Source organism: Lepisma saccharinum, chromosome 15 (genome assembly GCF_977018435.1).
Source record: "Lepisma saccharinum chromosome 15, izLepSacc3.1, whole genome shotgun sequence".
Lineage (NCBI taxonomy): Eukaryota > Metazoa > Arthropoda > Insecta > Zygentoma > Lepismatidae > Lepisma > Lepisma saccharinum.
The window spans coordinates 70,456,092-70,481,479 of record NC_139243.1 but is presented as its reverse complement, the minus strand read 5'-3'; the positions used below and the strand labels follow the sequence as shown (position 1 = coordinate 70,481,479).

At 37.1% G+C, this 25,388-nt stretch overlaps 2 protein-coding genes across 2 annotated transcripts in view; one reads left to right on the top strand and one right to left on the bottom strand.

Annotated features, from left to right (window-relative positions):
- Positions 1–2,138: 2,138 nt before the first annotated feature.
- LOC145999322 (histone-lysine N-methyltransferase SETMAR-like) lies at positions 2,139–2,732 on the top strand. Its single transcript, XM_083136264.1, has one exon. It carries the CDS (start codon positions 2,139–2,141, stop codon positions 2,730–2,732), a length of 594 nt encoding a protein of 197 aa, XP_082992390.1.
- Positions 2,733–3,035: 303 nt separating this feature from the next.
- The window catches only part of LOC145999321 (uncharacterized), a 145,251-nt gene continuing 122,898 nt past the window's right edge, over positions 3,036–25,388 (bottom strand). The window contains exons 4-6 of the mRNA XM_083136262.1: positions 4,097–4,415; positions 3,751–4,034; positions 3,036–3,432 (exon numbers count right to left, since the gene is read on the bottom strand). Coding sequence (XP_082992388.1) covers positions 3,036–3,432; positions 3,751–4,034; positions 4,097–4,415 — 1,000 coding nt within the window. The remainder of the gene's footprint in view (positions 3,433–3,750; positions 4,035–4,096; positions 4,416–25,388) is intronic.

Below are 25,388 nucleotides of genomic sequence, written 5' to 3'. Positions count from 1 at the left end.
TAGATAAAGGAGTCACCAACATGGAAGCGAAAATAATAGAGATAAAAAAATTTCTTGAGAATAGGTCTATGAATATATCGTCAGAAAAATCAAAGCTGATTATAGGATGGGTGGCCAAGATATAGGATGGGTGCAATTATATAATGAGTACTATGAGGATCATCAAAAATTATTGAAAGTAAGGAGTAAGCCCATATATACTCTAGATTTTCCTGTTTGTGAATATAAATATATTTATTTTCCTGAACAATATACAAAATATGATTACATGGAAAGGTGGAAAGATTATTATTTTATATATACAGACGTTTCAAAAAGTAGTCAAAATGTAATGTTTATGATGTACAGAAGAAGGAATCAATTATGATACATTTACCGGAAGATTTTTCCATTTTTACAGCTGAAGCTTATGCAATTTACCAATCACTAATTTATACATATGAATTGCAAGAAAAAATATATTAATATTAACGGATTCCAAAAGTGTATTATATTCAATTCAGTCCAATCATGATTTATTATTTAAATGCTCCCCATACATTATAAACTGTGTAAAAACTTTACAAAATTTAAGGAGCAGGGGAAAGATAATTCATTTAACCTGGGTTAAAGCACATTGTCAAAATTTAGGAAATGATATTGCAGATTTGTATGCAAAACAAGCTAGGGTAATTCAACCTGTCCTGGAACTGAAAACCTGGTACACAGACCTTCTACCGAAGGTGAAGAAAAAGTTGAAGGAAAACTGGAAGGAATGGTGCAAAGGTGAATTTCAAAATGCAGGCAGCTTTTATCAGAGGATAGCTAATTTCAATAGAATGAGGCCTTGGTTTACAAAAGTTCAAGGTTCACGGAATGTGATAGTATTACTAAATCGTATTAGGTCAGGACATACAACTACTAAAAGTCATTTACAAAAGATCCAGATTTTACAAAACCCAAACTGTACATGTGGCAACAAGGAGGATATACACCATATCATATTTGAGTGTAATAGATACACACAAGAAAGAGAGACATTCTATAAAAATCTTATAAACTGTGAAATTCCTTTTCCTCAGTGTTTGGAATCTTTGATTTGTGAACCTAACCTTACAGTTGGATATATATTGTTATCTTTTTTAGAAAATGTTGCTTAACTATTTAGTAGAAAAAAAATTGTTGATAGTATCTTTTAATAATAATGTACTAAAAAATGTAAGTTTATGTACAGTACATATATAGATATGGGGAAAACTGCTTAGCGGTAATCCCAAGTAAAATGTAAATAAATAAAATGTGAGTGTCCTCATATGTATATTAAGCAAGTCCTTGTGGGAAAAAGGCATTGCTGCAAATAGAACAATTAAAAGGTTTCTCATTTGTGTGTACTCTCATGTGTACATTAAGATAATATTTTCAGGCAAAATCTTTGATGCAAATTGTACACTTAAAAGGTTTTTCATTTGTGTGTGCCCTCATATGTTTATTAAGCGAGTCTTTGTGGGAAAAATCTTTACTGCAAATACAACATTTAAAAGGTTTCCCTCGTGTGTATTCTCATGTGTCTACTAAGGGTACGAGGGGGTATCGTAAAGTTTTGACAATCACCATGAAGTTTTTTAGCTATAAACTTGAATTTTTGTCAGTAAACATATTAAACCCTATGTATCTAATGGTGCAAAAACCAAGTGATTGTGTTTTTCCGTTTTTTCAGAAATCGCATGAGTTAAGAGGAAAGTGTGAGATGGATAAAATTGAAGCCCGAAGTGTGATAAAGTTCCTGCATTTGAAGGGGAATAATGGCAGGCAGATCCATGATGAAATGAAAGCTGTCTATGGTGATGATTGCCCACCATATGAGACTATTGCGAGGTGGAAAAGAAATTTCCAAACTGGCCACATGTCACTGACAGACGAGCCAAGAAGTGGGAGGCCGTCATGCACAGACGACGCTGTCAATGTGAAGAAAGTGGAGTGTCTTATCCTGGAAGACCAACGTGCAACCATCCAAACAATAATGAACGAAACGGGGCTTAGTTATGGTAGTGTCAAAAATAATTCACGAAGAATTGCACATGACAAAGGTGTCTGCATGCTGAGTTCCACGCTTGCTGACTCCTTTTCAAAAACACACACGGTGCGAACTTTCGAGGTGGATGTTGACCCTTTTGGAGCAGGATGAAGATGATTCCTTTGGTCGTCTGGTAACCATGGACGAATGTTGGGTCTGCCAGTATGACCCAGAAACCAAAACCATGAGCAAGGATTGGAATCACTCCCATTCCCTGCACTCAAAGATGCAGAAGTCGGCAGGGAAGGTCATGCTCTTAGTTTTCTGGGATTGTCGCAGGGCCGTATTCACAGACTACCTTGCAAAGGGTCAGACCATCACTGGCGACTACTACTGCACACTTCTGGACAAGTTGCAAGGTGCTCTCACGAAAGGCGTTCGTCTGCTGGCCGATAATGCACCCTCTCACTCTTCGCAAATTGCAATCAAGAAGGAAAGGCAATGTGGCTATGAAATCTTGCCGCATCCACCCTATTCTCCCGATCTCGCTCCAAGATACTTTTTCTTATTCCCAGAAATGAAAAACCGTTGCGGGGTCGGCGATTTGACACCACAGATGACGTCATTATGGAGGTTGAGCAATGGTTTTCATCGCAATCCAGGGAGTTCTACAACGAGGGCCTTCGGAAGGTCAAGAAACGATGGGAGAAATGTGTGGCTATGGATGGTTAAAATGTAGGGAAGTCCTAAGTCCCTCAATATAAAACACCAATTCTAGCTTGTTTAGAACAGGATGATTGAAAAAACTTTACGATACACCCTCGTATGTTTTATGGCAAAATCTTTGTTGCAAATTGTACACTTAAAAGATTTTTCATTTGTGTGTGCTCTCATATGTATATTAAGTGAGTCTTTGTAGGAAAACTCTTTGCTACAAATACAACAATTAAAAGGTTTCTCTTTTGTGTTTACTCTCATGTGTATATTAAGATGATCTTTTCAGGCAAAATCTTTGTTGCAAATTGTACACTTACAAGGTTTTTCATTTGTGTGTGTGTGCCCTCATATGTATATTAAGTGAGTCTTTGTAGGAAAACTCCTTGCTACAAATACAACAACTAAAAGGTTCCTCTTTTGTGTGTATTCTCATGTGTCTATTGAGGTGTTGTTTTTGGGCAAAATCTTTGTTGCAAATTGTGCACATAAAAGGTTTTTCTTTTGTGTGTGTCCTCATATGTATATTAACCGAGTTCTTCTGGGAAAACACTTTGCTGCAAATAGAACAATTAAAAGGTTTCTCTTTTGTGTGTATTCTCATGTGTCTATTAAGGGTATGTTTTTTGGCAAAAACTTTGTTGCAAATTGTACACTTAAAAGGTTTTTCATTTGTGTGTGCCCTCATATGTATATTAAGTGAATTTTTGTAGGAAAACTCCTTGCTACAAATACAACAATTAAAAGGTTTTTCTTTTGTGTGTATTCTCATGTGTGTATTGAGGTGTTGTTTTTGGGCAAAATCTTTGTTGCAAATTGTACACTTAAAAAGGTTTTCTTTTGTGTGTGCCCTCATATGTTTATTAAGCGAGTCTGGGTGGGAAAAATCTTTACTGCAAATATAACATTTAAAAGGTTTCTTTCGTGTGTGTATTCTCATGTGTCTATTAAGGTGATGTGTTTGGACAAAATTTTTGTTGCAAATTGTACACTTAAAAGGTTTTTCTTTTGTGTGTGTCCTCGTATGTATATTAAGCTGTTACTTGCAGGAAAACACTTTGCTGCAAATAGAACAATTAAAAGGTTTCTCTTTTGTGTGTATTCTAATGTGTCTACTAAGGTTATATTTTTGGGCAAAACGTTTGTTGCAAATTGCACACTTAAAAGGTTTTTCTTTTGTGTGTGTTCTCAAATGTATTTTAAGGTAATATTTATGTGCAATTTTTTTTTCGCAAATTGTGCAATTGATAGGCTTTTCTTGGCTGTGAACTCTCCCATGCATCTGAAGATCTCCTTCATATGCAAAGTTATTTTTGCAAATTGGACACTTAAAAGGTTTTTTTTTCGTATCTCTATTAAGGCAATGTTCATATTCAAAATGTTCCTTGCATATTGAACAATTGAAAGGTTCTCTTTTGTATGAACTCGTATATCTTTATGCAAATGTTCTTCTTTGAAGAAACTTTTGGTGCACAAGGAACAAATATATTGCTTTCTTCTGTTACCACCCTTGGCATTTTCAATATATCCCTTGGTTTTAGACGATTTTGGTGAAGTTTGAGCCTCTACTATTCCTTGTTCACTTAGATATTCTGGATTATTTTTTGGTTGCTCTTGTTCACTCATTTTTCCTGCAGATATTGGTAAATGTGTAAATAACTTTGGAACATCTTGGACCTGTCCTTCCATATAGCTCTTGTTCAAGCATCTGAAAAAAAAATGAACATACAAATGTAGGTCTGCTTCTAAAATAATTACTAATATCTGCAGTACAAAAGACTTTAAGGGAGTAGCATCTAGTTTTCTGTGCTATCAAGAAATGAGACTGTACTTTAATAATTGTTTACGTGAGATGCCAAGATAACATTACTGTGACTTTCACTCCTTTTACTATCACCAATACTAACTTCATTAAATTCTTCAATGTGAACAATTATAGATTGCAGTCACAAGATAAACTGATTTATCTACTTGCTAATTTCAGGAGTAGGCATTAAACATGCAACACAACAAGTCTGATATTACTGTACTACATAACAGTAAACTATAAATATCAGCACCATGGGAAAACGAGGGACAAGAATGCTGATACCAGCTTTTTAAAATTTCTTGACATTAAGAAGATAATTTTCAATAAATTTGTTTGTATAAATGTTCAAAATGTAACATGCAAAAAATTTCCAAATATTACAGGACCGCTGTTCTTATATCCGGTGCAAGAACTGCCTTTATGGCAGTGATCCTCTGTTGCCACATTTCCCTACGAAGGAACTCACAGTCAAACAACCAATTAGGCCTAGTGTTTGGAAGCAATGATGTTCAAAATCACCATCCCCAAATCAACCAGTAGGGAAACAGGATTTTGTCAAAATAACCGTTCTGCACTGTGGTTGCACATCAGTTGCTCTAATGGCTCTATAATAATATGTGACACCAAGGGATGAAGTTTCCTTATTTGCTTTGTACTTTTGATCAGGAAAAGCCATAAACAATTGTTTGCTCTGCTAAAAAGCCTGCATCATGGAATAAAGGTTTTCCATCTTACAACTACTGCCAACATGCTTTAAATGTGCCATTTGAAAGCATGGGTGGGATTTCTATTGGGTAACTGCAGAGTGGTATTAAAAAATTTCCAGAGGAGGGGTGGAATTCTACTGACTGTCTAGAGACAGCATATATATCCTATATAGCTATAAACACACACATACATATATACATATGAATCAAAAATTTTCTACCCCCATAAAATAGCACCTAAGATACTTTGCTAATTACTGCTACATTTGCAAAATAAAAAAATTACTCATTTACTTGCATCTCAGTTTTTTTGTGTGTTTTTTCACTTATTTTTACTTCAAAATGTGAATTATTTGTCTAAAATAGTGAACAGAACGTGTTTAAGAAGCACAGATCCATTAATTTGCACTGTTAATATTGCATTCAAAATATACTCTAATATACTTCAATATTCATATCCATATACATATCCCATAGTGAACCATCATTAGTTGAATTCTCCTGTCAGAAAAATAATAAATATACTTATGTGGTAAACTTCTATTTCTTTCATCTTTTTTATTGTACATACCAATAGTTTGCAGCTTCATATAATATTATCTTAATTAGCGGAGACCTATAATTGGGCAGCTAAATGCCTGTTGGTCCCCCCAACTTAAATAAATAAATAAAATAACAGTTCCATTAGCTTGTTAATTCTGAAAATTCGTTAGGAGGGTGAGTGCCCCCACCAAGTTACACATAATTAGTCCAGGTCTCCTTGAATACAAAACATTAGTGATTACCACTACTGCATATATAATGTCCATCATTGTATATATAATTTCATGATCAATTCTTGTTACAGAACTGAATGAATTCATTTTCGATCCTTCTGTATTTTTAGTCATGATATTTTACAAATGTGTTTAACTTGCTGCAAAATTGCAAGACTACCAACTTGAAAACGCATGCTGAAACCGAAAAATATTTCCAACAAAGGATACCACCTTCCGACTCGCCCCAACTTTCCTCATAATCAAAGAATAAAATTATTATAGATTATGTATGTGTAACTTCATCACTATATATGAGTACATCAAGCTACATCCGTGTAATTTTTCCATTTGTTAAATTTTTCACGGGCAACCAACAATCAAAAGGAACTTGCCACTTTACCACTACTGCCTTCTTGTGTAGATGCACTTGTAAATTTTCAGAACCGATCCTTTGATCAACACAGTCTTCAACGCCACCAGCTTCATCTGTTTTTGTTCATTTTGAAGGCAGATTCCAGACATTGCAGAGTCTGGAACTCGTAATGCTCACTTTTTTTTACTAACATTCTAGCTTCACAAAGAAATCTAGCTCATTGTTCTAAAAAAAAAGCACACATATCTTTAAAAAATGACTTCGTAAAGGACTATTATGCTCGCATCAAAAATTCCATGTAGGCTATCTTCGTGCACTACTGTTCAAGTACTTGGCACTCATACAAATACAGACGTTGTGTGGTGACAAGTTCGAGTCATGTGCAGTGGCGGCTGGCCAAGTGCAACAAGTGCAGATGTTTTCACCTAATTTTGAAATTAATATTGACATTTTTCATTTCCTTGTTAAATTAAACTATTTCACAGCAGAACGCACACGATAATACTCAAATAATACGCCGCTCGGCGCTACGCACGTGAAGAGTTCGTCGTAGCTTAAACAAACCAAGAGCAGACGCCGCCAGGTTGCGGAAGACTTTAGCCGGTTGTCATGGCAACGGTGACGTCACCTACCGTTGGAATTGAATGGGTGTCGCCATCTACGTGCAGCAGTTCTCTCGTCGACAGAAAACATTGCATCCAGTGGTTGTGGCAAAATCGTTGCGTTCTCGCGAGATCTTGTTCCGCGTGTGTGTTTCGCGTTTCCTATCGTGTGTTGTGTTCATGTGTTGAGCTGTGGTTTGTACAATGAACTCAGTAAATGACTTAGTGTGTAATTTGTTGCAGACACCATTTTCCAGATGGACGGATGAAGACAAAAAAGACGTTTTAAATTGTGGGGGGGGCCACTGACACTTACTATTTGTTTTTCATTGCCTATAAATGTACTTCTTCACCTGTTATTTTAGGCACGAGCCGCTACTGGTCATGTGACAACTCATTTGCAACTTTCACATTCCTGCCAAATTCCGTGGACCAAAAAAAGGGAAATGGGGAGATGCTCTTCAACATCTTTGACAGTTTTAGGAAAATAACAGCCCTTGAGGCCACATCTGCATTCGCCAAAATTGGAGCTTCCAGTTGTCTGACAGAAAATGTTGCAATTGAATGGCAAAGTGGGGGGAAAAAAAATTGCAAAATAATTTGTTGTTTCCCCCAAAATATAATTTCCCCAGGGATAAAATTTAACAAGCAGAGGGCAACATCTTTGCCAAAAATTGAACAAAGGAAAGGTTTATTTTTTTGTGTATTCTCACATGTTTCCTAAGGTAATCTTTACAGGCAAAATTTCTGTTGAAAATTTTACACCTAAAATATTTTTCTTTTGTATGTGCCTTTCTATGTATTGGGTTGATGAAAAAATAATGGCCATATTGTTTTGCTTTGTGTTTTGCAAATAATTTTTCCTTATATAAAGGGTGGGCACAAAGTTGCTTTCCCCAAAACAAGTAAGGAAAGAATAGAAATAAGCGAGGTATCAGCGTCTTTTTTGTACTAGGACTGGCACTACTGTGTCTCTAGGACTGGTAACCATGTTTTCGTACGTGTTTTGTTTACTGTTTATTGAAGAGAGTTGTTTACTGAGTGAAGTTGTTATCTTGCATTGCAGGTCTTGAGATGAATCGCAAATTAACAAAGGAACAATGTGTTTTCATGCTACAAGCTTGGTGGAAACACAACAAAAACACAAATGTGGTGACAGCAGAATTCAGGAGAAGATTTCCAGGTGTCAAACCACCATCACGTCAAGACTTCAGAAACCTGAACCAACAATTTGAGGCTACAGGTTCTGTGCATGATCTACAGCGAAGCGGATGACCCCGAAGTGTACGAAATGAAGAAAACATTGCACATGTTGCTCAGACTTGTGTGTCCAGCCCAAAGAAGTCTACCAGAAGGCACGCAGAGGACCTGGGAATGTCACGTACCTCTGTAAGGAACATGTTAAAGGATTTGAAGATGAAACCTTACCGGCCAAAGCTTCTGCACGCGTTACATGAATCTGATCCGGACCGACGTGTTGAGTTCTGTGAGTGGTGTCTCATTCGGAATGAAGCTCACAGAGACTTCTGGAAATGAATTTTGTGGACAGATGAGGAGGCCTCATTCAAGATGAACGGTCACGTAAACAGACACAATTGTGTTTATTGGAGTGATACCAATCCACACGAAATTATATGACGGAAGAGTTAAATGTCCCTGGTGTCACTGTTTGGGGTGGTATTTGGAGTGGTGGTGTCATAGAACCATTCTTTTTTGAAGGAACTGTTACTGGTGACACATACCTTTAGATGTTGCAGGACGTTGTGATTCAAGAACTTGTCAATAACCCTCGTTTCGAAAACATTCCTTTCACGTGGCAACACGATGGAGCACTGCCTCATTTTAGTGTTGTTGTGAGGGAGTTCTTGGATCAACATTTCGATGAATGGATTGGTTGTCGTGATACCACAGATTGGCCACCAAGTTCATGTGACCTCACATGTGACTTCTCCATGTGGGGTATTGTCAAAGACAAAGTGTTTTCCGAGAAACCGCAGGATTTGGTTCACTTGCAACAGCTAATCGAACAATCGTTGAAGAGATTGGATGACAATCCTCAATTGTGTCATGATATTTGCAAATCAGTGCTGAAGAGATGTACCTTGTGCACTGAACATGGTGGGGGACAGTTTGAACAGTATTTGAAGTAGAAACGACACTTTGAATTACAATAAAGATTGTCAAGTCACCTAGGTTCTTTTGTTTGATTTCTTCATTTATTGGGGAAAGCGACTTTGTGCCCACCCTGTATGTATATCTCACTGATTATATTGCATTTTAAAGCTTATTTATTGCTTGATCGATCTGCCTTAAAATAATATTCCTAATGCTTGATTTACCTTAATTCTAGGTAATACTTCTCTGCATGGTGACTGTTTTACTGGTCTGCTGCCGAAGACATCCACTACAACTATCTGAATCCAAGCGCCACCATCACAGCAGGGAAGTATTGTCAAGAAATCACTTAAATGAACCGGAAACTTCAACCTGTGTGAAATATTTCTCTCGTAGGAAGTTTGCGAGATGCTTGGGGAAGTGTTACTTGGTTGGCAGGAGGTCCGGTGAGTATTGTGGGTGAGGCAGAGTTTCATAGTACAATTCCTTCTGTTTCTGCAGGGTTGGTTGTGCGATGTGCGGCCGTCGGGTATGGAGTTGGTTATGTAAGGAGTGAAAGCCCTCAAGAGAGAAACGTTCCTCCCTTGTTATATACAGGCACAGGGCCGCATTTACGCACAGGTTATCTAGGCTGGAGCCTATGGGACTGCACCACAAAGGGGCCCACACCACAAAAAAAAAAATTAAAAAATTTAATTTTGAATAGACTAAAATAAAAAAATGTCTTTGTTTTAATACTGTGATAATCCTGTCATAAACGTAAAAGACGTCGATGCAGTTATTTTGTGTGTTATGTGGGCTAATTCGGCTGATCTCTTCTGTGGACAGCTCATATGAGTTGAGTCAGCATTCAGGAATCTCGATTGCTTGGCGTGGTGTGGGAACACTGGCACTGTCTAAAAATAGATCAGTCGCTGTGCTGTATTCATGTTGACATGCACAACGTGGATGAATAATTTGTATTGTGCTTTTAACCTTTCTCTATTGCATGTTTTGGAGATAGACCTACTGTTTCAATTTGTTATTAAAACATTTTCATAACAACAAAGTACGAGCTATCACTGTAATATTTATGTATATATAGTATCTAGTATTATGGATGGAAATAAAATACAAACTAATCGCCATAAAAAGAAAGAGGTATTTAAAAGCGGAAGTGCCAAACGAAAGATTGCAAAAGAGAAAAAGAAGAATGAAGAAGTTATAGCTAAGTCACGTCGTTTGACCGATTATATGAAGTTTAAGCCAAGTTCATCTGCTGCTCCAAAAAAACAATGATGATGATACACGGAGCAGGCGAACGAAAACAACTCTCTGCGCAAGTAGTGACACCAGACAGCTTCACCAATGAACACTTGAGAGGATCGGGATTGCATGGAGGGGTTACTGCAGTTACTGGCCTTCCCAGCAGCAGGTACTGCTTTGTTCTGCCTATTTGATTTCTCCCCCTTCTCTGTCGCTATGCGCGGCCTTGCTCCAGAGATATATGGAACAAAGTATAAACATTTCGAAACGAGATCTTAAAAGATTTAGTAGCCTACATGGCTGACCCTACCATATTGCTCCAGATTTGAAAATTTCTCTAGCAACAGTGAAGAAATTTATAATGGCTTTTTGTAATTTTGATTTAGTGACGCACATGATACAGAAAAAACAAACTATAAAAAACAAACTGTACTAGTTATTTTTTTTTAAAAAAAATGGAAAATTCGTTAAGCAAACTTGGATTTTTTGAAGAAAAAATAATTTAGAACTGTATTTGAAAATTCAGGCAGTCCGTGAAAATTTTCAGGCACCATGGTGACTGGGCACCCTGTATTTTTCTACCTCTGCTTATACTGTCCTAGTCTTCTCTCTTTGTACGTACTTTCATCCTCATAATATAACGTCGCTTTTCCATCCACTTTTGACTATTTGCGAAAATAATGATTAGATGGCATTGATGAAAGACACACTCTTAACGCACAGGCTAGGATTCGAAGCTGGAACCTTCTGTACAAAAATTGTGAACACTTGGCAATCAATATAGCTCCACGTCTAGTCTCTTTTGATATTTTAGTAAAAATAATGATAAGGTTATTTATTTTAACAGATAAACTTGCAATTCGTTCTGAATTCTGCTAAAATCAGATTTTTTAATATTCTATAAGTATAAAAAATGTGCAGTAATTCACTGCATTCAACTAATTATATTCACTTTTGAAATGGCTTTTTGTAACTATAAATATTGGAGCCAAAATTTAAAAAAATGAATATGAAAAAATATATATGCTGACCAAAGCAGTAATTTATTTTATTAAAAACATAAACTAAACGTAACGTTTCAACCTTCTAGCAAGGTCTTCTTCAGACTCTGTATCAAGTACAAAAGTAACAAGATACAGAAACAGGGCATTATATATACACAAAACATTACTCCCTCCAGACCATTAGAAAGTTGTTCTGGAACTTTCTAGCAGGTGGCTTTCACTTGTGAACTGTACTTTCACCTAAAAGGCTAAACATATTTACTTTCATATATAATGTGGTTGGGCTTTATATCTCACGCTCTTTTTCCTTCATTTTCTTCCTTCTGCTCTCCTCTTTCTCTCTTGTCCTTTCCACTCTTTCTAACACCTTCTTCCATTCTTTGTTTAACATCAGTCCCCCATTCCAGTTCAATGTGTCTTATTCACTTTTCTTCTCTATTTCCTTGGCTTCCTTCCATTTTCTCACTAGCATGCTCTTCTCCCTTCCTATCTGCTTAGCCTCATCCCACTCTATGTCATGTCCTGTTTCTCTCGTGTGTTTAAATATCGAATTTCTCTCTCTCTTAAATCGTACATCATCGCTATGTTGTTTCAACCTATCTTCCAGTCTCTTTTTCGTTTCTCCTATGCACACACTCTGACATTCTTTACATTTTACTTCGTAGATATTCCTTTCCTCTTCCTCTTCTCTGTTTTCCTTTTTCTTCTTTGCACTCTTCACTATTTCTAAGATGCTTGTCCCTCCCTTCCTGTAAGTTTTAATGCCCGCTTTCCTAAGCAATTTGCATATCTTTTCTGTGGTCTTCCCCATACTCCTTATTCCAAATCTTCTCTCTATTTCTTTCTCTTCCAATTCTCCCCTTCCTCTTTTCTTCCTTCTTCTGTTTATGTCCAGTCTATCCTGCTTCTCATAACCACTCTTTTCCAACTGTTTCCATAGGCTATTTATTTTGCCTTCTTTTTCACATTCCTTCGTTCATATTTTCTTTATTCTGTCCTCCATATTCTTCATGAAACTTCTTCTTGTCACCTTACTTACATCACTTCTTTTGTGGCAGAATACCCCTGCTGCACACTTCCTCTGATGCCAAGTGGTTTCAGTTTCTTCTCCTCTCTTCCTTTTCATCAATTAATCAAGGTAGCTTAACTTGCCTTCTTCTTCTATTTCAAGTTCCAATAATATCCCTCTTTCTTCATCTTGTATTTCTTTGACAAAAATGTCGAGCTGAATCTTCGTTCCCTTCCATATGCCAAAACAATCGTCCGCATATCTGCAAAACAGAATTATTTTGTCACTTCCTTTTTCTATCACTTTCTTTTCCCATTCATTCATAACCAATTCAGCCAATGCTGGGCTTAGGCTAGAACCTATATTCAGTCCTTCACTCATTATCATTATTTTATCTCCCATTATACTGTAACCGTTATTCCAAATGGTTTCCAGCGCCTTCACTACCCTTTCACTATCCCATTCTCCTATATTTTGTCCCATTCTCTTTTTAATAATGTCCAAAACGTGTCCCCTCTTGATGCTCGGGAACATACTTTTTACATCTAAGCTAAACATTGTCGTCTTCATCTCATTTAACTTAAGTCCTTTTATGAGGTCTACTACTTGTTCACTGTTCTTAACTGCTCTGCTTTCTTGCTGTGTTACTAACACTTCAATAACTTTCTTTAATTTCTTTTCCAAGGGTTCCAAAATATTGTTTCTGCAGTTCATTACTGGTCTTAACTTTATCTCCTCTTTTTGTGTCTTTGGAAAGCCCTTCAAACTTGGTAGTCTTCCTGTCTCCTTTATGCATTTCTTGAATCCACTCCTCCTAGTCATGTATGGCCCTATCTTTTATAGTTTGTTCTTCTTCTGTTCCACAAATCTCCTCATATCCGTTTTCTTTTAGGTCTTCATACTTCTTCTCGTACCATTCTCTTTCCATCACCACAATTGCTCCTCCTTTATCTGCCTGCTCTATCACCACATCATATCTTGTCTTGATTTTCTTCATCCCTTCCCTTTCTTTTTGACTCAAATTATCTACTTTTCCTTGTTTTCCCATTTCTTTCTTCAGTATGGCTGCTGTTCTTCTTCTAATCTTGTCTCTTGCTGGTTCTTCTTTTATATGGAACACTGCTTCTTCAATGTCATATATAACTTCCTCATAATCTACATTTCTTTCTTTAACTTTGAAACACTTCCTAGTTTTAAAAAAGCTTCCTCTTCTTTTGATAGGTCTACATTCCCTATTACCACAACTCTTCTTCTGGTATCCTCTTCTTCTTCCACTTCTCCCATTTCTTCTTTCTATCCTAGTCCCTCTCCTTTCTTCTTCAACTTTATCTTTATTTTCTCTCTAAATTTCTCCTGCCAGCTTTTCATTTCGTAAAATGTATATTCTCTCGTAAAAATGGTGAGACCATCTTCAATACAGTTCACAAGTGAAAGCCACCTGCTAGAAAGTTCCAGAACAACTTTCTAATAGTCTGGAGGGAGTAATGTTTTGTGTATATATAATGCCCTGTTTCTGTATCTTGTTACTTTTGTACTTGATACAGAGTCTGAAGAAGACCTTGCTAGAAGGTTGAAACGTTACGTTTAGTTTACGTTTTTAATAAAATAAATTACTGCCTTGGTCAGCATATTTATTTTTTCATAATCATGGAAACAAGGCTTAATGGTGTTATAATTGGACATTTTCCAAGGCTGATAACGAAAATTAACAACTGGAAGGACTTGAAGAGGAAAGAAATACAGAAAGACGAACAAGAGAAGTTTCTGAGAAAATGTTTGGAGAAAGGCACAGCGCCTAAAGGATTAAAAATAAGTAAGAAGGGAGTGGTTTGCAATACCAGGAGATGGAAGATATTGGTTCAAAAAATGGAAAAAGAACTGATATGGAATGAAATAAGGGCAAGAAGAAAGGAGATAAAAATAATAAAGGAGAACCTGAAAAGAATTGAAAAAGCTATTCAAGATGGTCTCACCATTTTTACGAGAGAATATACATTTTACGAAATGGAAAGCTGGCAGGAGAAATTTAGAGAGAAAATAAAAATAAAGTTGAAGAAGAAAGGAGAGGGACTAGGATGGAAAGAAGAAATGGGAGAAGTGGAAAAAGAAGAGGATACCAGAAGAAGAGTTGTGGTAATAGGGAATGTAGACCTATCAAAAGAAGAGGAAGCTTTTTTAAAACTAGGAAGACATTTCAAAGTTAAAGAAAGAAATGTAGAATATGAGGAAGTTATATATGACATTGAAGAAGCAGTGCTCCATATAAAAGAAGAACCAGCAAGAGACAAGATTAGAAGAAGAACAGCAGCCATACTGAAGAAAGAAATGGGAAAACAAGGAGAAGTAGATAATTTGAGTCAAAAAGAAAGGGAAGGGATGAAGAAAATCAAGACAAGAAATGATGTGGTGATAGAGCAGGCAGATAAAGGAGGAGCAATTGTGGTGATGGAAAGAGAATGGTACGAGAGGAAGTTTGAAGACCTAAAAGAAAACGGATATGAGGAGATTTGTGAAACAGAAGAAGAACAAACTATAAAAGAAAGGGCCATACACGACAGTAGGAGGAGTGGATACAAGAAATGCATAAAGGAGACAGTAAGACTACCAAGTTTGAAGGGCTTTCCAAAGACGCAAAAAGATGAGATAAAGTTAAGACCAGTAATGAACTGCAGAAACAATATTTTGGAACCCTTGGAAAAGAAATTAAAGAAAGTTATTGAAGTGTCAGTAACACAGCAAGAAAGCAGAGCAGTTAAGAACAGTGAACAAGTAGTAGACCTCATAAAAGGACTTAAGTTAAATGAGATGAAGACGACAATGTTTAGCTTAGATGTAAAAAGTATGTTCCCGAGCATCAAGAGGGGACACGTTTTGGACATTATTAAAAAGAGAATGCGTGGAAATTTTGTGTGTATTTGTGCTTTTTAGTTGAAGAAATGCCTAAGGAAGCATCTTCTCTGAGAACCAAATTGAGCAACTATGTGAAAGAATTTGGGTCCAGTGTGTTTACAACTGATGGACCGGTGTTTATATTGTAAGTTATGTGACACTTAGAAACTGCTAAACACAAATCGGTTTCTATTGAGAAGCAAAAGTCATGCGAGGTAAAACCGTCATACATCATATGCTATTTCTCCTAGGCAGTTTCATTTTTCTGCAGATTTGTGTAAGGCATTCATAGAGGCAAACATTCCTTTGTGGAAATTGCAGAATGCCTCTTTAAGGGGATTCATATCGATGTACACAGGTGAGCATGTACTGAATGAGTCAATACTGTGTAAAAATTACGCTGAAGGGTGTTACATGGGTGTCATTGAAAGAATTAGGGAAGAGGTTAGGGAGAAAAAATTTGGGTGTCTATTGATGAAACAACCAATGCTATGTGAAGTGTAAGCCCATAGTTTAATATTACTCATGAATGACGTATTGAAACTCAATAGACAGGTGACTCAGGAAGGTTATGCCATTGGCTGGGCTTCTGCGCTGGGCGAGCGAGAAGTTTGGCGTGGCAGATCCTTGCCATCTGAGAGAGACTTTGGACGAACTGGACACAGGCTAGACAGGCTGAGTATACTGCATTACCGTCTATCACCCTTTTGGGGCCTGCATGGCCGGGTGTAATTTACCTAAAGTTAATAGAGTTATTTTGAGTTCTTAAAAGAGCAAGAAAAGGAACTTGTTTTTGTTTTAATTTTTTTAGGTGGATTGCTCCGGGTCATGTTGGCTGTGGAGGTTTTGGGCGGGACTGCGGTTGGCTCTGACTCGTGTAGCCGTTACTTACTGACTGGTGACAATCAAATGGAACGAACTGTACTATTTTAACGGGGAGATAATCCTTAGAAATTTCTGTTGAGTTAACTAAATTTGGAAAGTATAAGTAATCATATTATTTGTAATAAAGATTATGTGCTAAAGAATATTAAGTTTAAATTGAATAATTTAAGTACCTAATATATGATCATTACGTTCCACTGCGCCGATAAGACAATCCTCGTCTCCCTTCTTTAATATTAAAGGGGAAACAAGAGATGTAGAGGATTATAAGAGCAGAGCATGGTTACATGCTGGTTCTGTCTCTGGTACCTGTGTACAATTGGCTATCAATATATCAATATTTCTAGTTTGGTTAGACTGTAAAATGGTGCGGTAATATGGCCTCTCGGAATTATTATACTCTAGATATTACGGGAACAGTGGATGGGAGGAATTTTGTTCCGCCTTTTCCCCCACTTTCATCAACTCGTAGAGAACAGTCTGCTTCGCAGTTGTTAAATGAATTTGTTGGACCCTTTCAACACACTCCTCAAAATGCCCAAGGATGACAAAGGGGGGGGGGAAGATGTAGAAACGTACGTAAAGGTACCTTGTAAACTCCGATGGGTGAATAAACACCCAAGTAAGCCTTTGGAAAGTTCATCGTCGTCTGATGAAGACGAACGAGTATTATATAATAGATCCGATTTGAGAAAGTTAAATATGGAAATGGCCAAAGAAAATTTTACTCAATTAATAGCTACTGTACCTATAGTTAAGGAAATTAATGCTGAAAGCCTGTATAGATTTCTGTATGTATTGCATGGTATTAAAGACAGAAAAATATTTCCTTCTCACGAGATTATGCTCGCAGTTTTACCAAAATTAAATACTGAAATGGGTAAATTATGGATGAAATGTATAATTGAAAATATCCCTTGGAATGATGTAGTTCAAATGATCTTAAATAAGTATGCAACTTCTATTGGGAGGCAGTATTTATGTAATAAGTATGTAATGGGTAATCAAAGAGACAATGAAACTCCATCAGAGTATTTAGAAAGTAGAATTCGAGCTGCTAAGATTTTGTAGTATAATATTGATGAAAGTACATTTGTAAGTTATCTTGTGGATAGACTTAAACCTTAGTATTCCCAAAAAATTGTACCTAAAGGTGATACCTAATACTTTAAATGAATTGCAGAACGAGTTGAAAGTTTTAGAAAAACTTTCTTATTTGTCCAAGGATTTTTGGGGATTGCATAATATGGAACGACAATTCAAGGCTAAAGGTCATGCATTCAAAGAATATACGCCCAAATATTGTCGTAAATGTTCAGCAAGTGATCATTTTGACGGATGGTGTCCGATGCAGGTGAGAGGTGCTCAATTTGCTTTGCAAGGATCGCGTAGTGACATAGGACCCAGACAAGGTGGTGAAACTAATGTGACTGCTGTGTTTGTTGACTGTAAAATCAATAATCTGAATTCACTGGCATGTTTAGATTCTGCGTCAACATATAGTTTAATTAGTGAAAGTATCTTAGAATGAATAAAAACTAGGGGAACTGTTCGAGAATGGGATCTTGATATGCAAGTGATAATTGGTAACAACAACCTTATGAATATTAATAAAGGAGTTATGTTAAGTGTTGGTCTTGGAAATTTATCGTGGACCACAACTTTTCATGTTTGCAAAAACATGCCTCTAGACTTAGTGCTTGGTGTGAGATTTCAGAAACAGTGCCACATGGTGATTAACTACAGGGAGGTTATTTCAGTCGTTCACCGCCAGCGTGACGGCCGTTCGTCGGAGTCTTCATGCAACAGGTCCCGGCAAATTGCATTACAGGAAGTCCGTAACAGAAACCGCTTGTTTTCTAATGTTTCCACTTTTCACAATTACAGTTACAATTACAATTGAAATAAGCACATACCTTGTCGCAAGGATGCTGGAAAAGGTGTCCTCGCAAATACAAATATTTCTGGCACCTTATTCCTGACATCTAATCTTAGATTAGACATCGCTACTTTATCCTCAGTTGACATTAAGGGAAGACAGCATCCCGGCGCATAAAGCAAACCGAAAGCGTAAAATGATATTTAAAAGTAATAATAATGATGATCACTAACCTCCTGTGTTATAAGAGATGTTGAAAATGACCTCCTTGAACCTTCTTAGGTTCAAGAGATCCTGTCTCTCGTAATTCCCTGACCACTTTTCTGCAAGAATTCGTTTTCACGTAATTATCGTACATAAAACTCTCTGTTCAAGAGTATATTTGTTTAACGGCATAAGTAATGAATGAATAACAATTAACACACAATAAACACTGGCCATGAGTAGCACATTACAATAACACAGTATAAACAACACGCGTACTGATAAACGCAAACAGAAGTGAACATGAACGTACAGTGACTACGTCTGGTAGCTGACAGTGTTGCTAACCATTTTTCGGCAATGTCCCTACAGACGTAGTCAAAATGTCCCTACAACTGACCAAATGTTCCTGCTCCACGTAAAGCGACTAAAAAAAAAAAAACACCTCATGAGCATGCAAGACAGAAGATAAAATATACACATTTACTTACCAAATCTTTCTGCTCGGTGCTTCCACAATTAATGAAGGAGCGAATTTACAGTACAGGACCCCTCCCCGATTTTTGTAATATTTGGCATACTCACTAATTGAGGCCTCCTAATCACGAATTTGAAGTTAAAATTTGTGGGTCACGTGTAGAAATTGCAAAATAAGTTAAATTGAGTGGTCCGCGATCGGCACGATTGCTCATTATTTACCGGAAGATTTTGTGTTTCCAATACTTAAAAAACGAAATATACATTCATGATATTACTACGACCCCAAATTTTAACTATGTTTGCTTATCCTAACCTAACCGTACCTGAATGGTTCGTGGGGCTATCCGTCAATGGTTTGTTGGGCTACCCGTGCATGTTTTTTTCGAGCCCAAATTTTAACTATGGTTGCCTTGCCTAACCTAACTTAACCTAACCTTACCGAGAATGGTCAGTGGGGCTATCCGTGAATGGTTTTGCGCTAATGGTGATTACGAACCGATAAAAAATCTTATTTTCGTAGCACTTTAACGGCAAACGTTCATCATCGAAGACGCCATTTTCGTATCCTGAAATTTTATGATTGATGTACTGTTGCCAAATTTACCTGTAATCAAATTAGTTCTTCTACATCGTGATTGTCGCTGTCACATGTAAGGACGTTCTTTGGGCAATATACTGAAATCCATAAGTTTATTAATTAGCCCACAGCCATCCTCCTGCACACTCAACCTAACAATCTGTACAACATTAACAACTTTTTACTGTTCTCTTCCGCCATTATTACACAATTCATGCTCTCCAAGTATGAAATCAACAGTGTGGCAACGCTGTAGAAAGCGTAACTAATTGCAAACGTCAATTGTTCATATCAACAAATATGGCTACCATACTTGTATACGGAGAATCATTGCGAGAATTGAAAAGCTTATTTTACAATTTCTACACGTTAATGAACAATTTTTTCACCTCACCCCAACATGTTAACTTGAGATAAATCATCACGACTAATTATTTCGTGAGTATAAGACGTAGCATAGAAATTACAGAAGGGTCCGGTATTGTAAATTCTTGCCTTAATGAATAATAGGGGTGTGCGGGACAGAATTTTTTGGGTCGGAACGGGATCGGGACGGTAATTTTTTTAAATCCCGACATTCGGGACTGAAAAATTTGCAATTTCCCGACCAAGTCGGAAAATTTTCGGGACGGGAAATGTTCGAAATTTTCCGAAGCACTGGAAATTTAAGTCATTTTCACTTTAAGTGATTGTTTTTGCATTTCTAGAATAAAAATTTACAATTTTCGATAAGTTCCAAAAACTTACAATGCAGAAAACGTCGAGAATTAACGACTTTTTAAAGTGACCATTCGGTATTTCCCGACTGCTCGGGATCCCGAAAAGTCGGGAAGTCATTTCCCGAAGTCGGGATTGGGACGGTAATTTTTTTTCCCGATCCCGGTCCTGACTTTTCGGGATCCCGCACACCCCTAATGAATAACGTTGAGTCGTTTACTATTGATTATGTTATTTGAAGTCATACATGGTGTTGCTGTGAAGAGATAGATGTTGGTTGGTGATATATGCTGTATTTCCTGCAGTCTTTAACAATTTTGGTCCCATTTTATTTCCCTTTGTTGTTTTTGTATCACTTAACATTGAAAATATTCTTTCCGTTTCCACGTTAGAATGGGGCAATGTTAGCACTATTTTCGCGAGAGTGGAAATGTTTTAAAAAAAGAACGTGCCTTGAAAGTTTTTGGTAACCGATAACATGTTCCAAAATTCTGATGGAGACTTGTCAGTTAGTTCTTTTTTTTCCTCCTCGCTAAAGTATCCAGATAAACTAATACATAAAATGTAATTTTCCAAGATTGAAAAAAGTACCTACGATTTCCCTCATTTGGCAAAATCTGTCCCTACGCGGGCGAAATTTAGTGAAAAGTCCCTATGCGTAGGGACATGTCCCTACGGTTGGCATCACTGCCGATACGTGCAGTTTGAAGCGCCCTCTCGCGGCTGACAACTCCCCCAACCTCCGATAAGTTGCCGGCGCTGTCGCGACAACTGAGGATAAAGTAGCGATGTCTAATCTAAGATTAGATGTCAGAAATAAGGTGCCAGAAATATTTGTATTTGGGAGGGCACCTTTTCCAGCATCCTTGCGACAAGGTACGTGCTTATTTCAATTGTAATTGTAACTGTAATTGTGAAAAGTGGAAACATTAGAAAACAAGCGGTTTCTGTTACGGACTTCCTGTAATGCAATTTGCCGGGACCTGTTGCATGAAGACTCCGACGAACGGCCGTCACGCTGGCGGTGAACGACTGAAATAACCTCCCTGTATTTAGAACAAATTGTTGGTTTTTCTGGAAGTGATGAGAAAATCCCTATTAAATGGACATCTGAAAGCTTATGCAAAAATTTTCGTGTTTTACAGAATATAGGTCAAAGACATAGACAAGATCGTCCTTCATTTCCTGTTCGTGGACTCGAATCCAGATCTTCTGATGTTTCTTGGGCAGCTTTTGGACAGTTTGCATTAGAGGATACTGAATAACAGTTATGTAAGTTGAAAAGTGAATTTTCTGATGTTACTACTTCTAAGCTAGGACGTTTAAAGAACTTTTCGTATAAAATTAAATTATATGATAATGTTCCTATACATCGGAGTCCATATTTTGTTCCACCATCTAAACAACAGGAACTAGATGGAGTGATTACTGAATTATTAGAACAAAACATTATTGAAGCATCTTCGTCACCGTACGCAGCACCTTGCTTTGTAATTCCTTCTTCAGGGGGGACTAAAAGATTTATTTGTGATTATTCTGCAGTGAATAAGAAAATAATCTATGATGCGCACCCAGTGGCTAATATGGAAGAAACTGTGGCTCAATTGAGTCAGGGGAGAGTATTTCCGGTTATTGATTTGAAAAGAGCGTTCAACCAAGTAAACTTGGATGAATCTAGTAGAGATGTAACAGCCTTTGTAACTCCTAATAATCAGTATAGATATAAGGTCATTCCATTTGGCATTAGTATTGGGCCAAGTTGCATGTCACGAGTTATGAACCAAGTTTTTCATGATTATAAGGGAAGGTTTTTACATTTATTTTGTGATGACATAATTGTTCATAGTGCTAATGAGAAATAACATCTGGAACATTTACGTTTAGTACTGCAGAGATTACGAGAATATGGGTTAACTATTTCCCCCAATAAAAGTTGTTTTTTGAAAAGCAGAAGAAAATTCTTGGGATTTGTTGTGGGGCAAGGAAATTGTGAAATGGATCCAGACAGAATTGAAGCTATTCAAAATCTCCCTTTTCCGAGAAATTTAAAGGGATTATTAAGATTATTGGGTACCTTAAATTTTTATTCTAAATTTATTCCAGAGTATTCTACTGTAGTAGCTCCTTTAAATGAAATCCGAACACCCAACATAAAATTTTATTGGGGTTCTAGGCAACAAGAGGCACTAGAAAAAATTAAAACTCTATTTAGAGAACATGTAATTTTGAAATTGCCTGACTTAAATAAACCGTTTGTTATTCAATGTGATGGGTCCTTGAGAGGATTCGGCTCTTGTCTTTTGCAAGCTGATGAAAATAATAATCTGAGACCAGTGGCGTTCTTTTCTAAAAGATTAAAGGAAGTTGATAGAAAACGAACAATTTATGAGATTGAACTTATAAGTTTAATGCAAGCCATATCACGTTTTGAACAGCGGCGGCTCGTGACTTTTCAAAGATGCGTGCTACAACTGATGCTGTTTTTCATGTACTTATAATGCCCCCTACCCCCCCCCCCCCACCCACACATACGTGCCGGCTCTGTGGCCACGAACGTTAAGTGGTCGACTTTCGATCTCGCTATCGAAGTTCCGGGTTGGAGTCTCGGCCAGGGTATGGGTATTGTTTGTGAATGCCCCTTCATTAATTTCATTATTACAAAGTATTACAAAGAATACCCATACCCGGGCCGAGACTTCAACCCGGAACTTCGATGGCGAGATCGAGTGCCTTTAAATACAGTGCTGTTGTCAAGATGTTCTTTAACAGCATTGTCTAAACTGCTGACAAAATCAAGGAGCCCTAAAAATACCCCAGGTTTTGCGGAGGAATCTGTTTCATCGTGGCCGGCCACGCAGGGACAACTCAAAAGCTCCACAGTGATGCAGTCTATGATTTTTGACAAGACGTGGCGATTTTTTTTCAACTTGTTCATTATGAGATTCTAGATAAACGTGGCTTAACTGCGTTGCTATGTTGACAGTTCCGAGAGAGACAAAATTTAACTCATTATTCATGTGCTTTTTGCTTTCACTGTGCTTTCTCATATATTCACATAAATGTCCTAGATCTTTTACCCCTCCTTCAGACCACGAATCATTACTTCCAAAAAGTATGCAAGGAAAACAGAATAATGCATTTCGAATTTGACACCCACAAAGCCATGGTTCACTATATTACAGTTTTCTATTAAATCGCCTTTTATGCGTAGCGTTCTTACCTCCCTTTGCATTTTGCGATAGATCCAAATCTGGCAACGGCCGTCCTAGCGCTTTTATTTCCAACTTTTCTTCAAGTGTTCTTGAAGAGAAAGGTCGCTGCAACAAAGAATCCACAGAATTCATGGTACACTAACACACACACACACACACACACTCACTTTCACTTCTAACAACAACAAAAAGCTAATCCTTCATAACAATGACCACCACTTCACGCGCCACGCGATTTTAACACAATGAACCGCGCGGAAAATTTTCGGATCTGGAAGCCGGGGAAAAATGACGGTACTCTATAAGTTTGTTTCTTGACTATTGAAGTGCTACATAAACACAAGGAAATATGTAGCATTTAAAAACAGGCAATTTAGATAAAATATAAAATTAGAATTTCCTGAACATAAATTACGTAGCAGAATCCACTTTCGGAAGCAAAAAAGGCACGGACTATAGTTTCAGAGTTGCAATCTTTACAACTTACCACCGAAATAGATTAAAGGCTAAGGGGTAGTGTCAATTCGCGTTCCAACTTTTTTGCAGGTGCTGCAAATGTATACGACATGCTACAAACATTACATAACTCTACACTGATAACGTACAGAACGTTTGAAAATTACATTAAGAAACGTTGTTCTGACAGAGGCAATAGGTTGTCGTAGACTTTCTTCTTATCCTGAGATGGCACACTTACCGTGCTGATTCCTCCTGTAGCACGCTAGCAGACGATTTTTCTAGAGCCGGGACACTATCCCCCGTACAAATCGAGGAGTGGGGGTGTACAGTATTCATGCGCGGAGGGATGAAAAAGGGGCGAAAACGTGCTGTTGAGATTTTAGCACGGTACGCTATTCCTAATAGCCAGCGTGAGGGAAATACGTGGCGCCGCTGGTAAATGTTGAGGCTCTTAACATGAGAAGTTTCATTTCACTTTGGGGCTTCATTAAACTTCTTGCATCTGTGAGATTTGCTTTTTTCTTCTTTTCATTTTAACAAATTTAGCAACGTGCTATAGCACGGTAGCACGTATTAAGCAGCCGCCACTGGTTTTGAATACTGTTTGAAAATTCAGCCTTTTATTATTCAATTAGATAATATGAGCCTTAGTTATATGGTTAAACAATCTCGGAAATATTCCAAATATGCGAGATGGATGGAAAAACTCTCTTGTTATAAGTTTGAAGTGGTGCACATACCCTCTAAGCAAAATGTGACTTCTGATTTATTATCTCGTATGTATGATTGGAGAGATTATCAAACGGAAGAATTGGATTCTGATTATGTTAGTAATGTTAATTTGGCCATGTTGGTAAACCCATTTCATGCCAATACCTTGAAGAAAGAAATGTTGAACGATCAGGAATTGGCCAATATTATGAGACAAATGGAGCAAGGTATAAATTTCCCAAATTATAGATTGCATCGAGGTTTCTTATACAAAAGAACTAAAGCCAAGAATTTTCCTTATAGGATATGTGTACCAGATAATTTGAAACATCCTTTAATATTATATTATCACACTAATATGCGAACAGGATCTCATGGTAATTGGTTGAAAACACTTAAGCGTCTACAGAGACACGTTACTTGGGAACATATGTCTCAGGATGTTAAGGATTTAGTTCAATCTTGTGATGTATGTCAATGAGCTAAGTGTAAAAACACAACCCCTGAAAATATATTAACGTCTGCAATTGTAACAATTCCTATGAAAAGTTGCATATAGATATTTGTGGACCATTACCTGTATCTAATGGTTATAAATATATTTTTGTTCCGGTAGATGGATCATCAAAATTTTGTATATTTGAGCCTATTAGGAAATTAAGTTCAAAGGTATTGATTGATAAATTAGATCATATTTTTATGACTTATGGCTATTGTTATGAGATTGTATCAGACAATGCGTCATATTTTGTATCAGATGCATTTACCAGTTATTTATTTAACCATGGAATTCAGCATATTAGATTATCTGTTGGCAATCCTCAGGCCAATTTAAGTGAAAGATACATACATACTTTGAAAACTGCCTTGAGATGTTATTATTCATCAGATCAAACCAAATGGCATGAAGGTTTGAAAAGGATACAGTATAGTTTAAATTGTTCATACCATCATATATTGAAGTATACTCCATCGGAATTGTTTTTAGGAAGACAATTGTGGGATCCATTGGAGGTCCAATGGCAATTATCTGATTTGGATTTTA

What these genes read in the sequence shown, in the direction of transcription:
- LOC145999322 (XM_083136264.1), top strand. Translation starts at nt 2,139, where the DNA reads ATGTTGACCCTTTTGGAGCAGGATGAAGATGATTCCTTTGGTCGTCTG.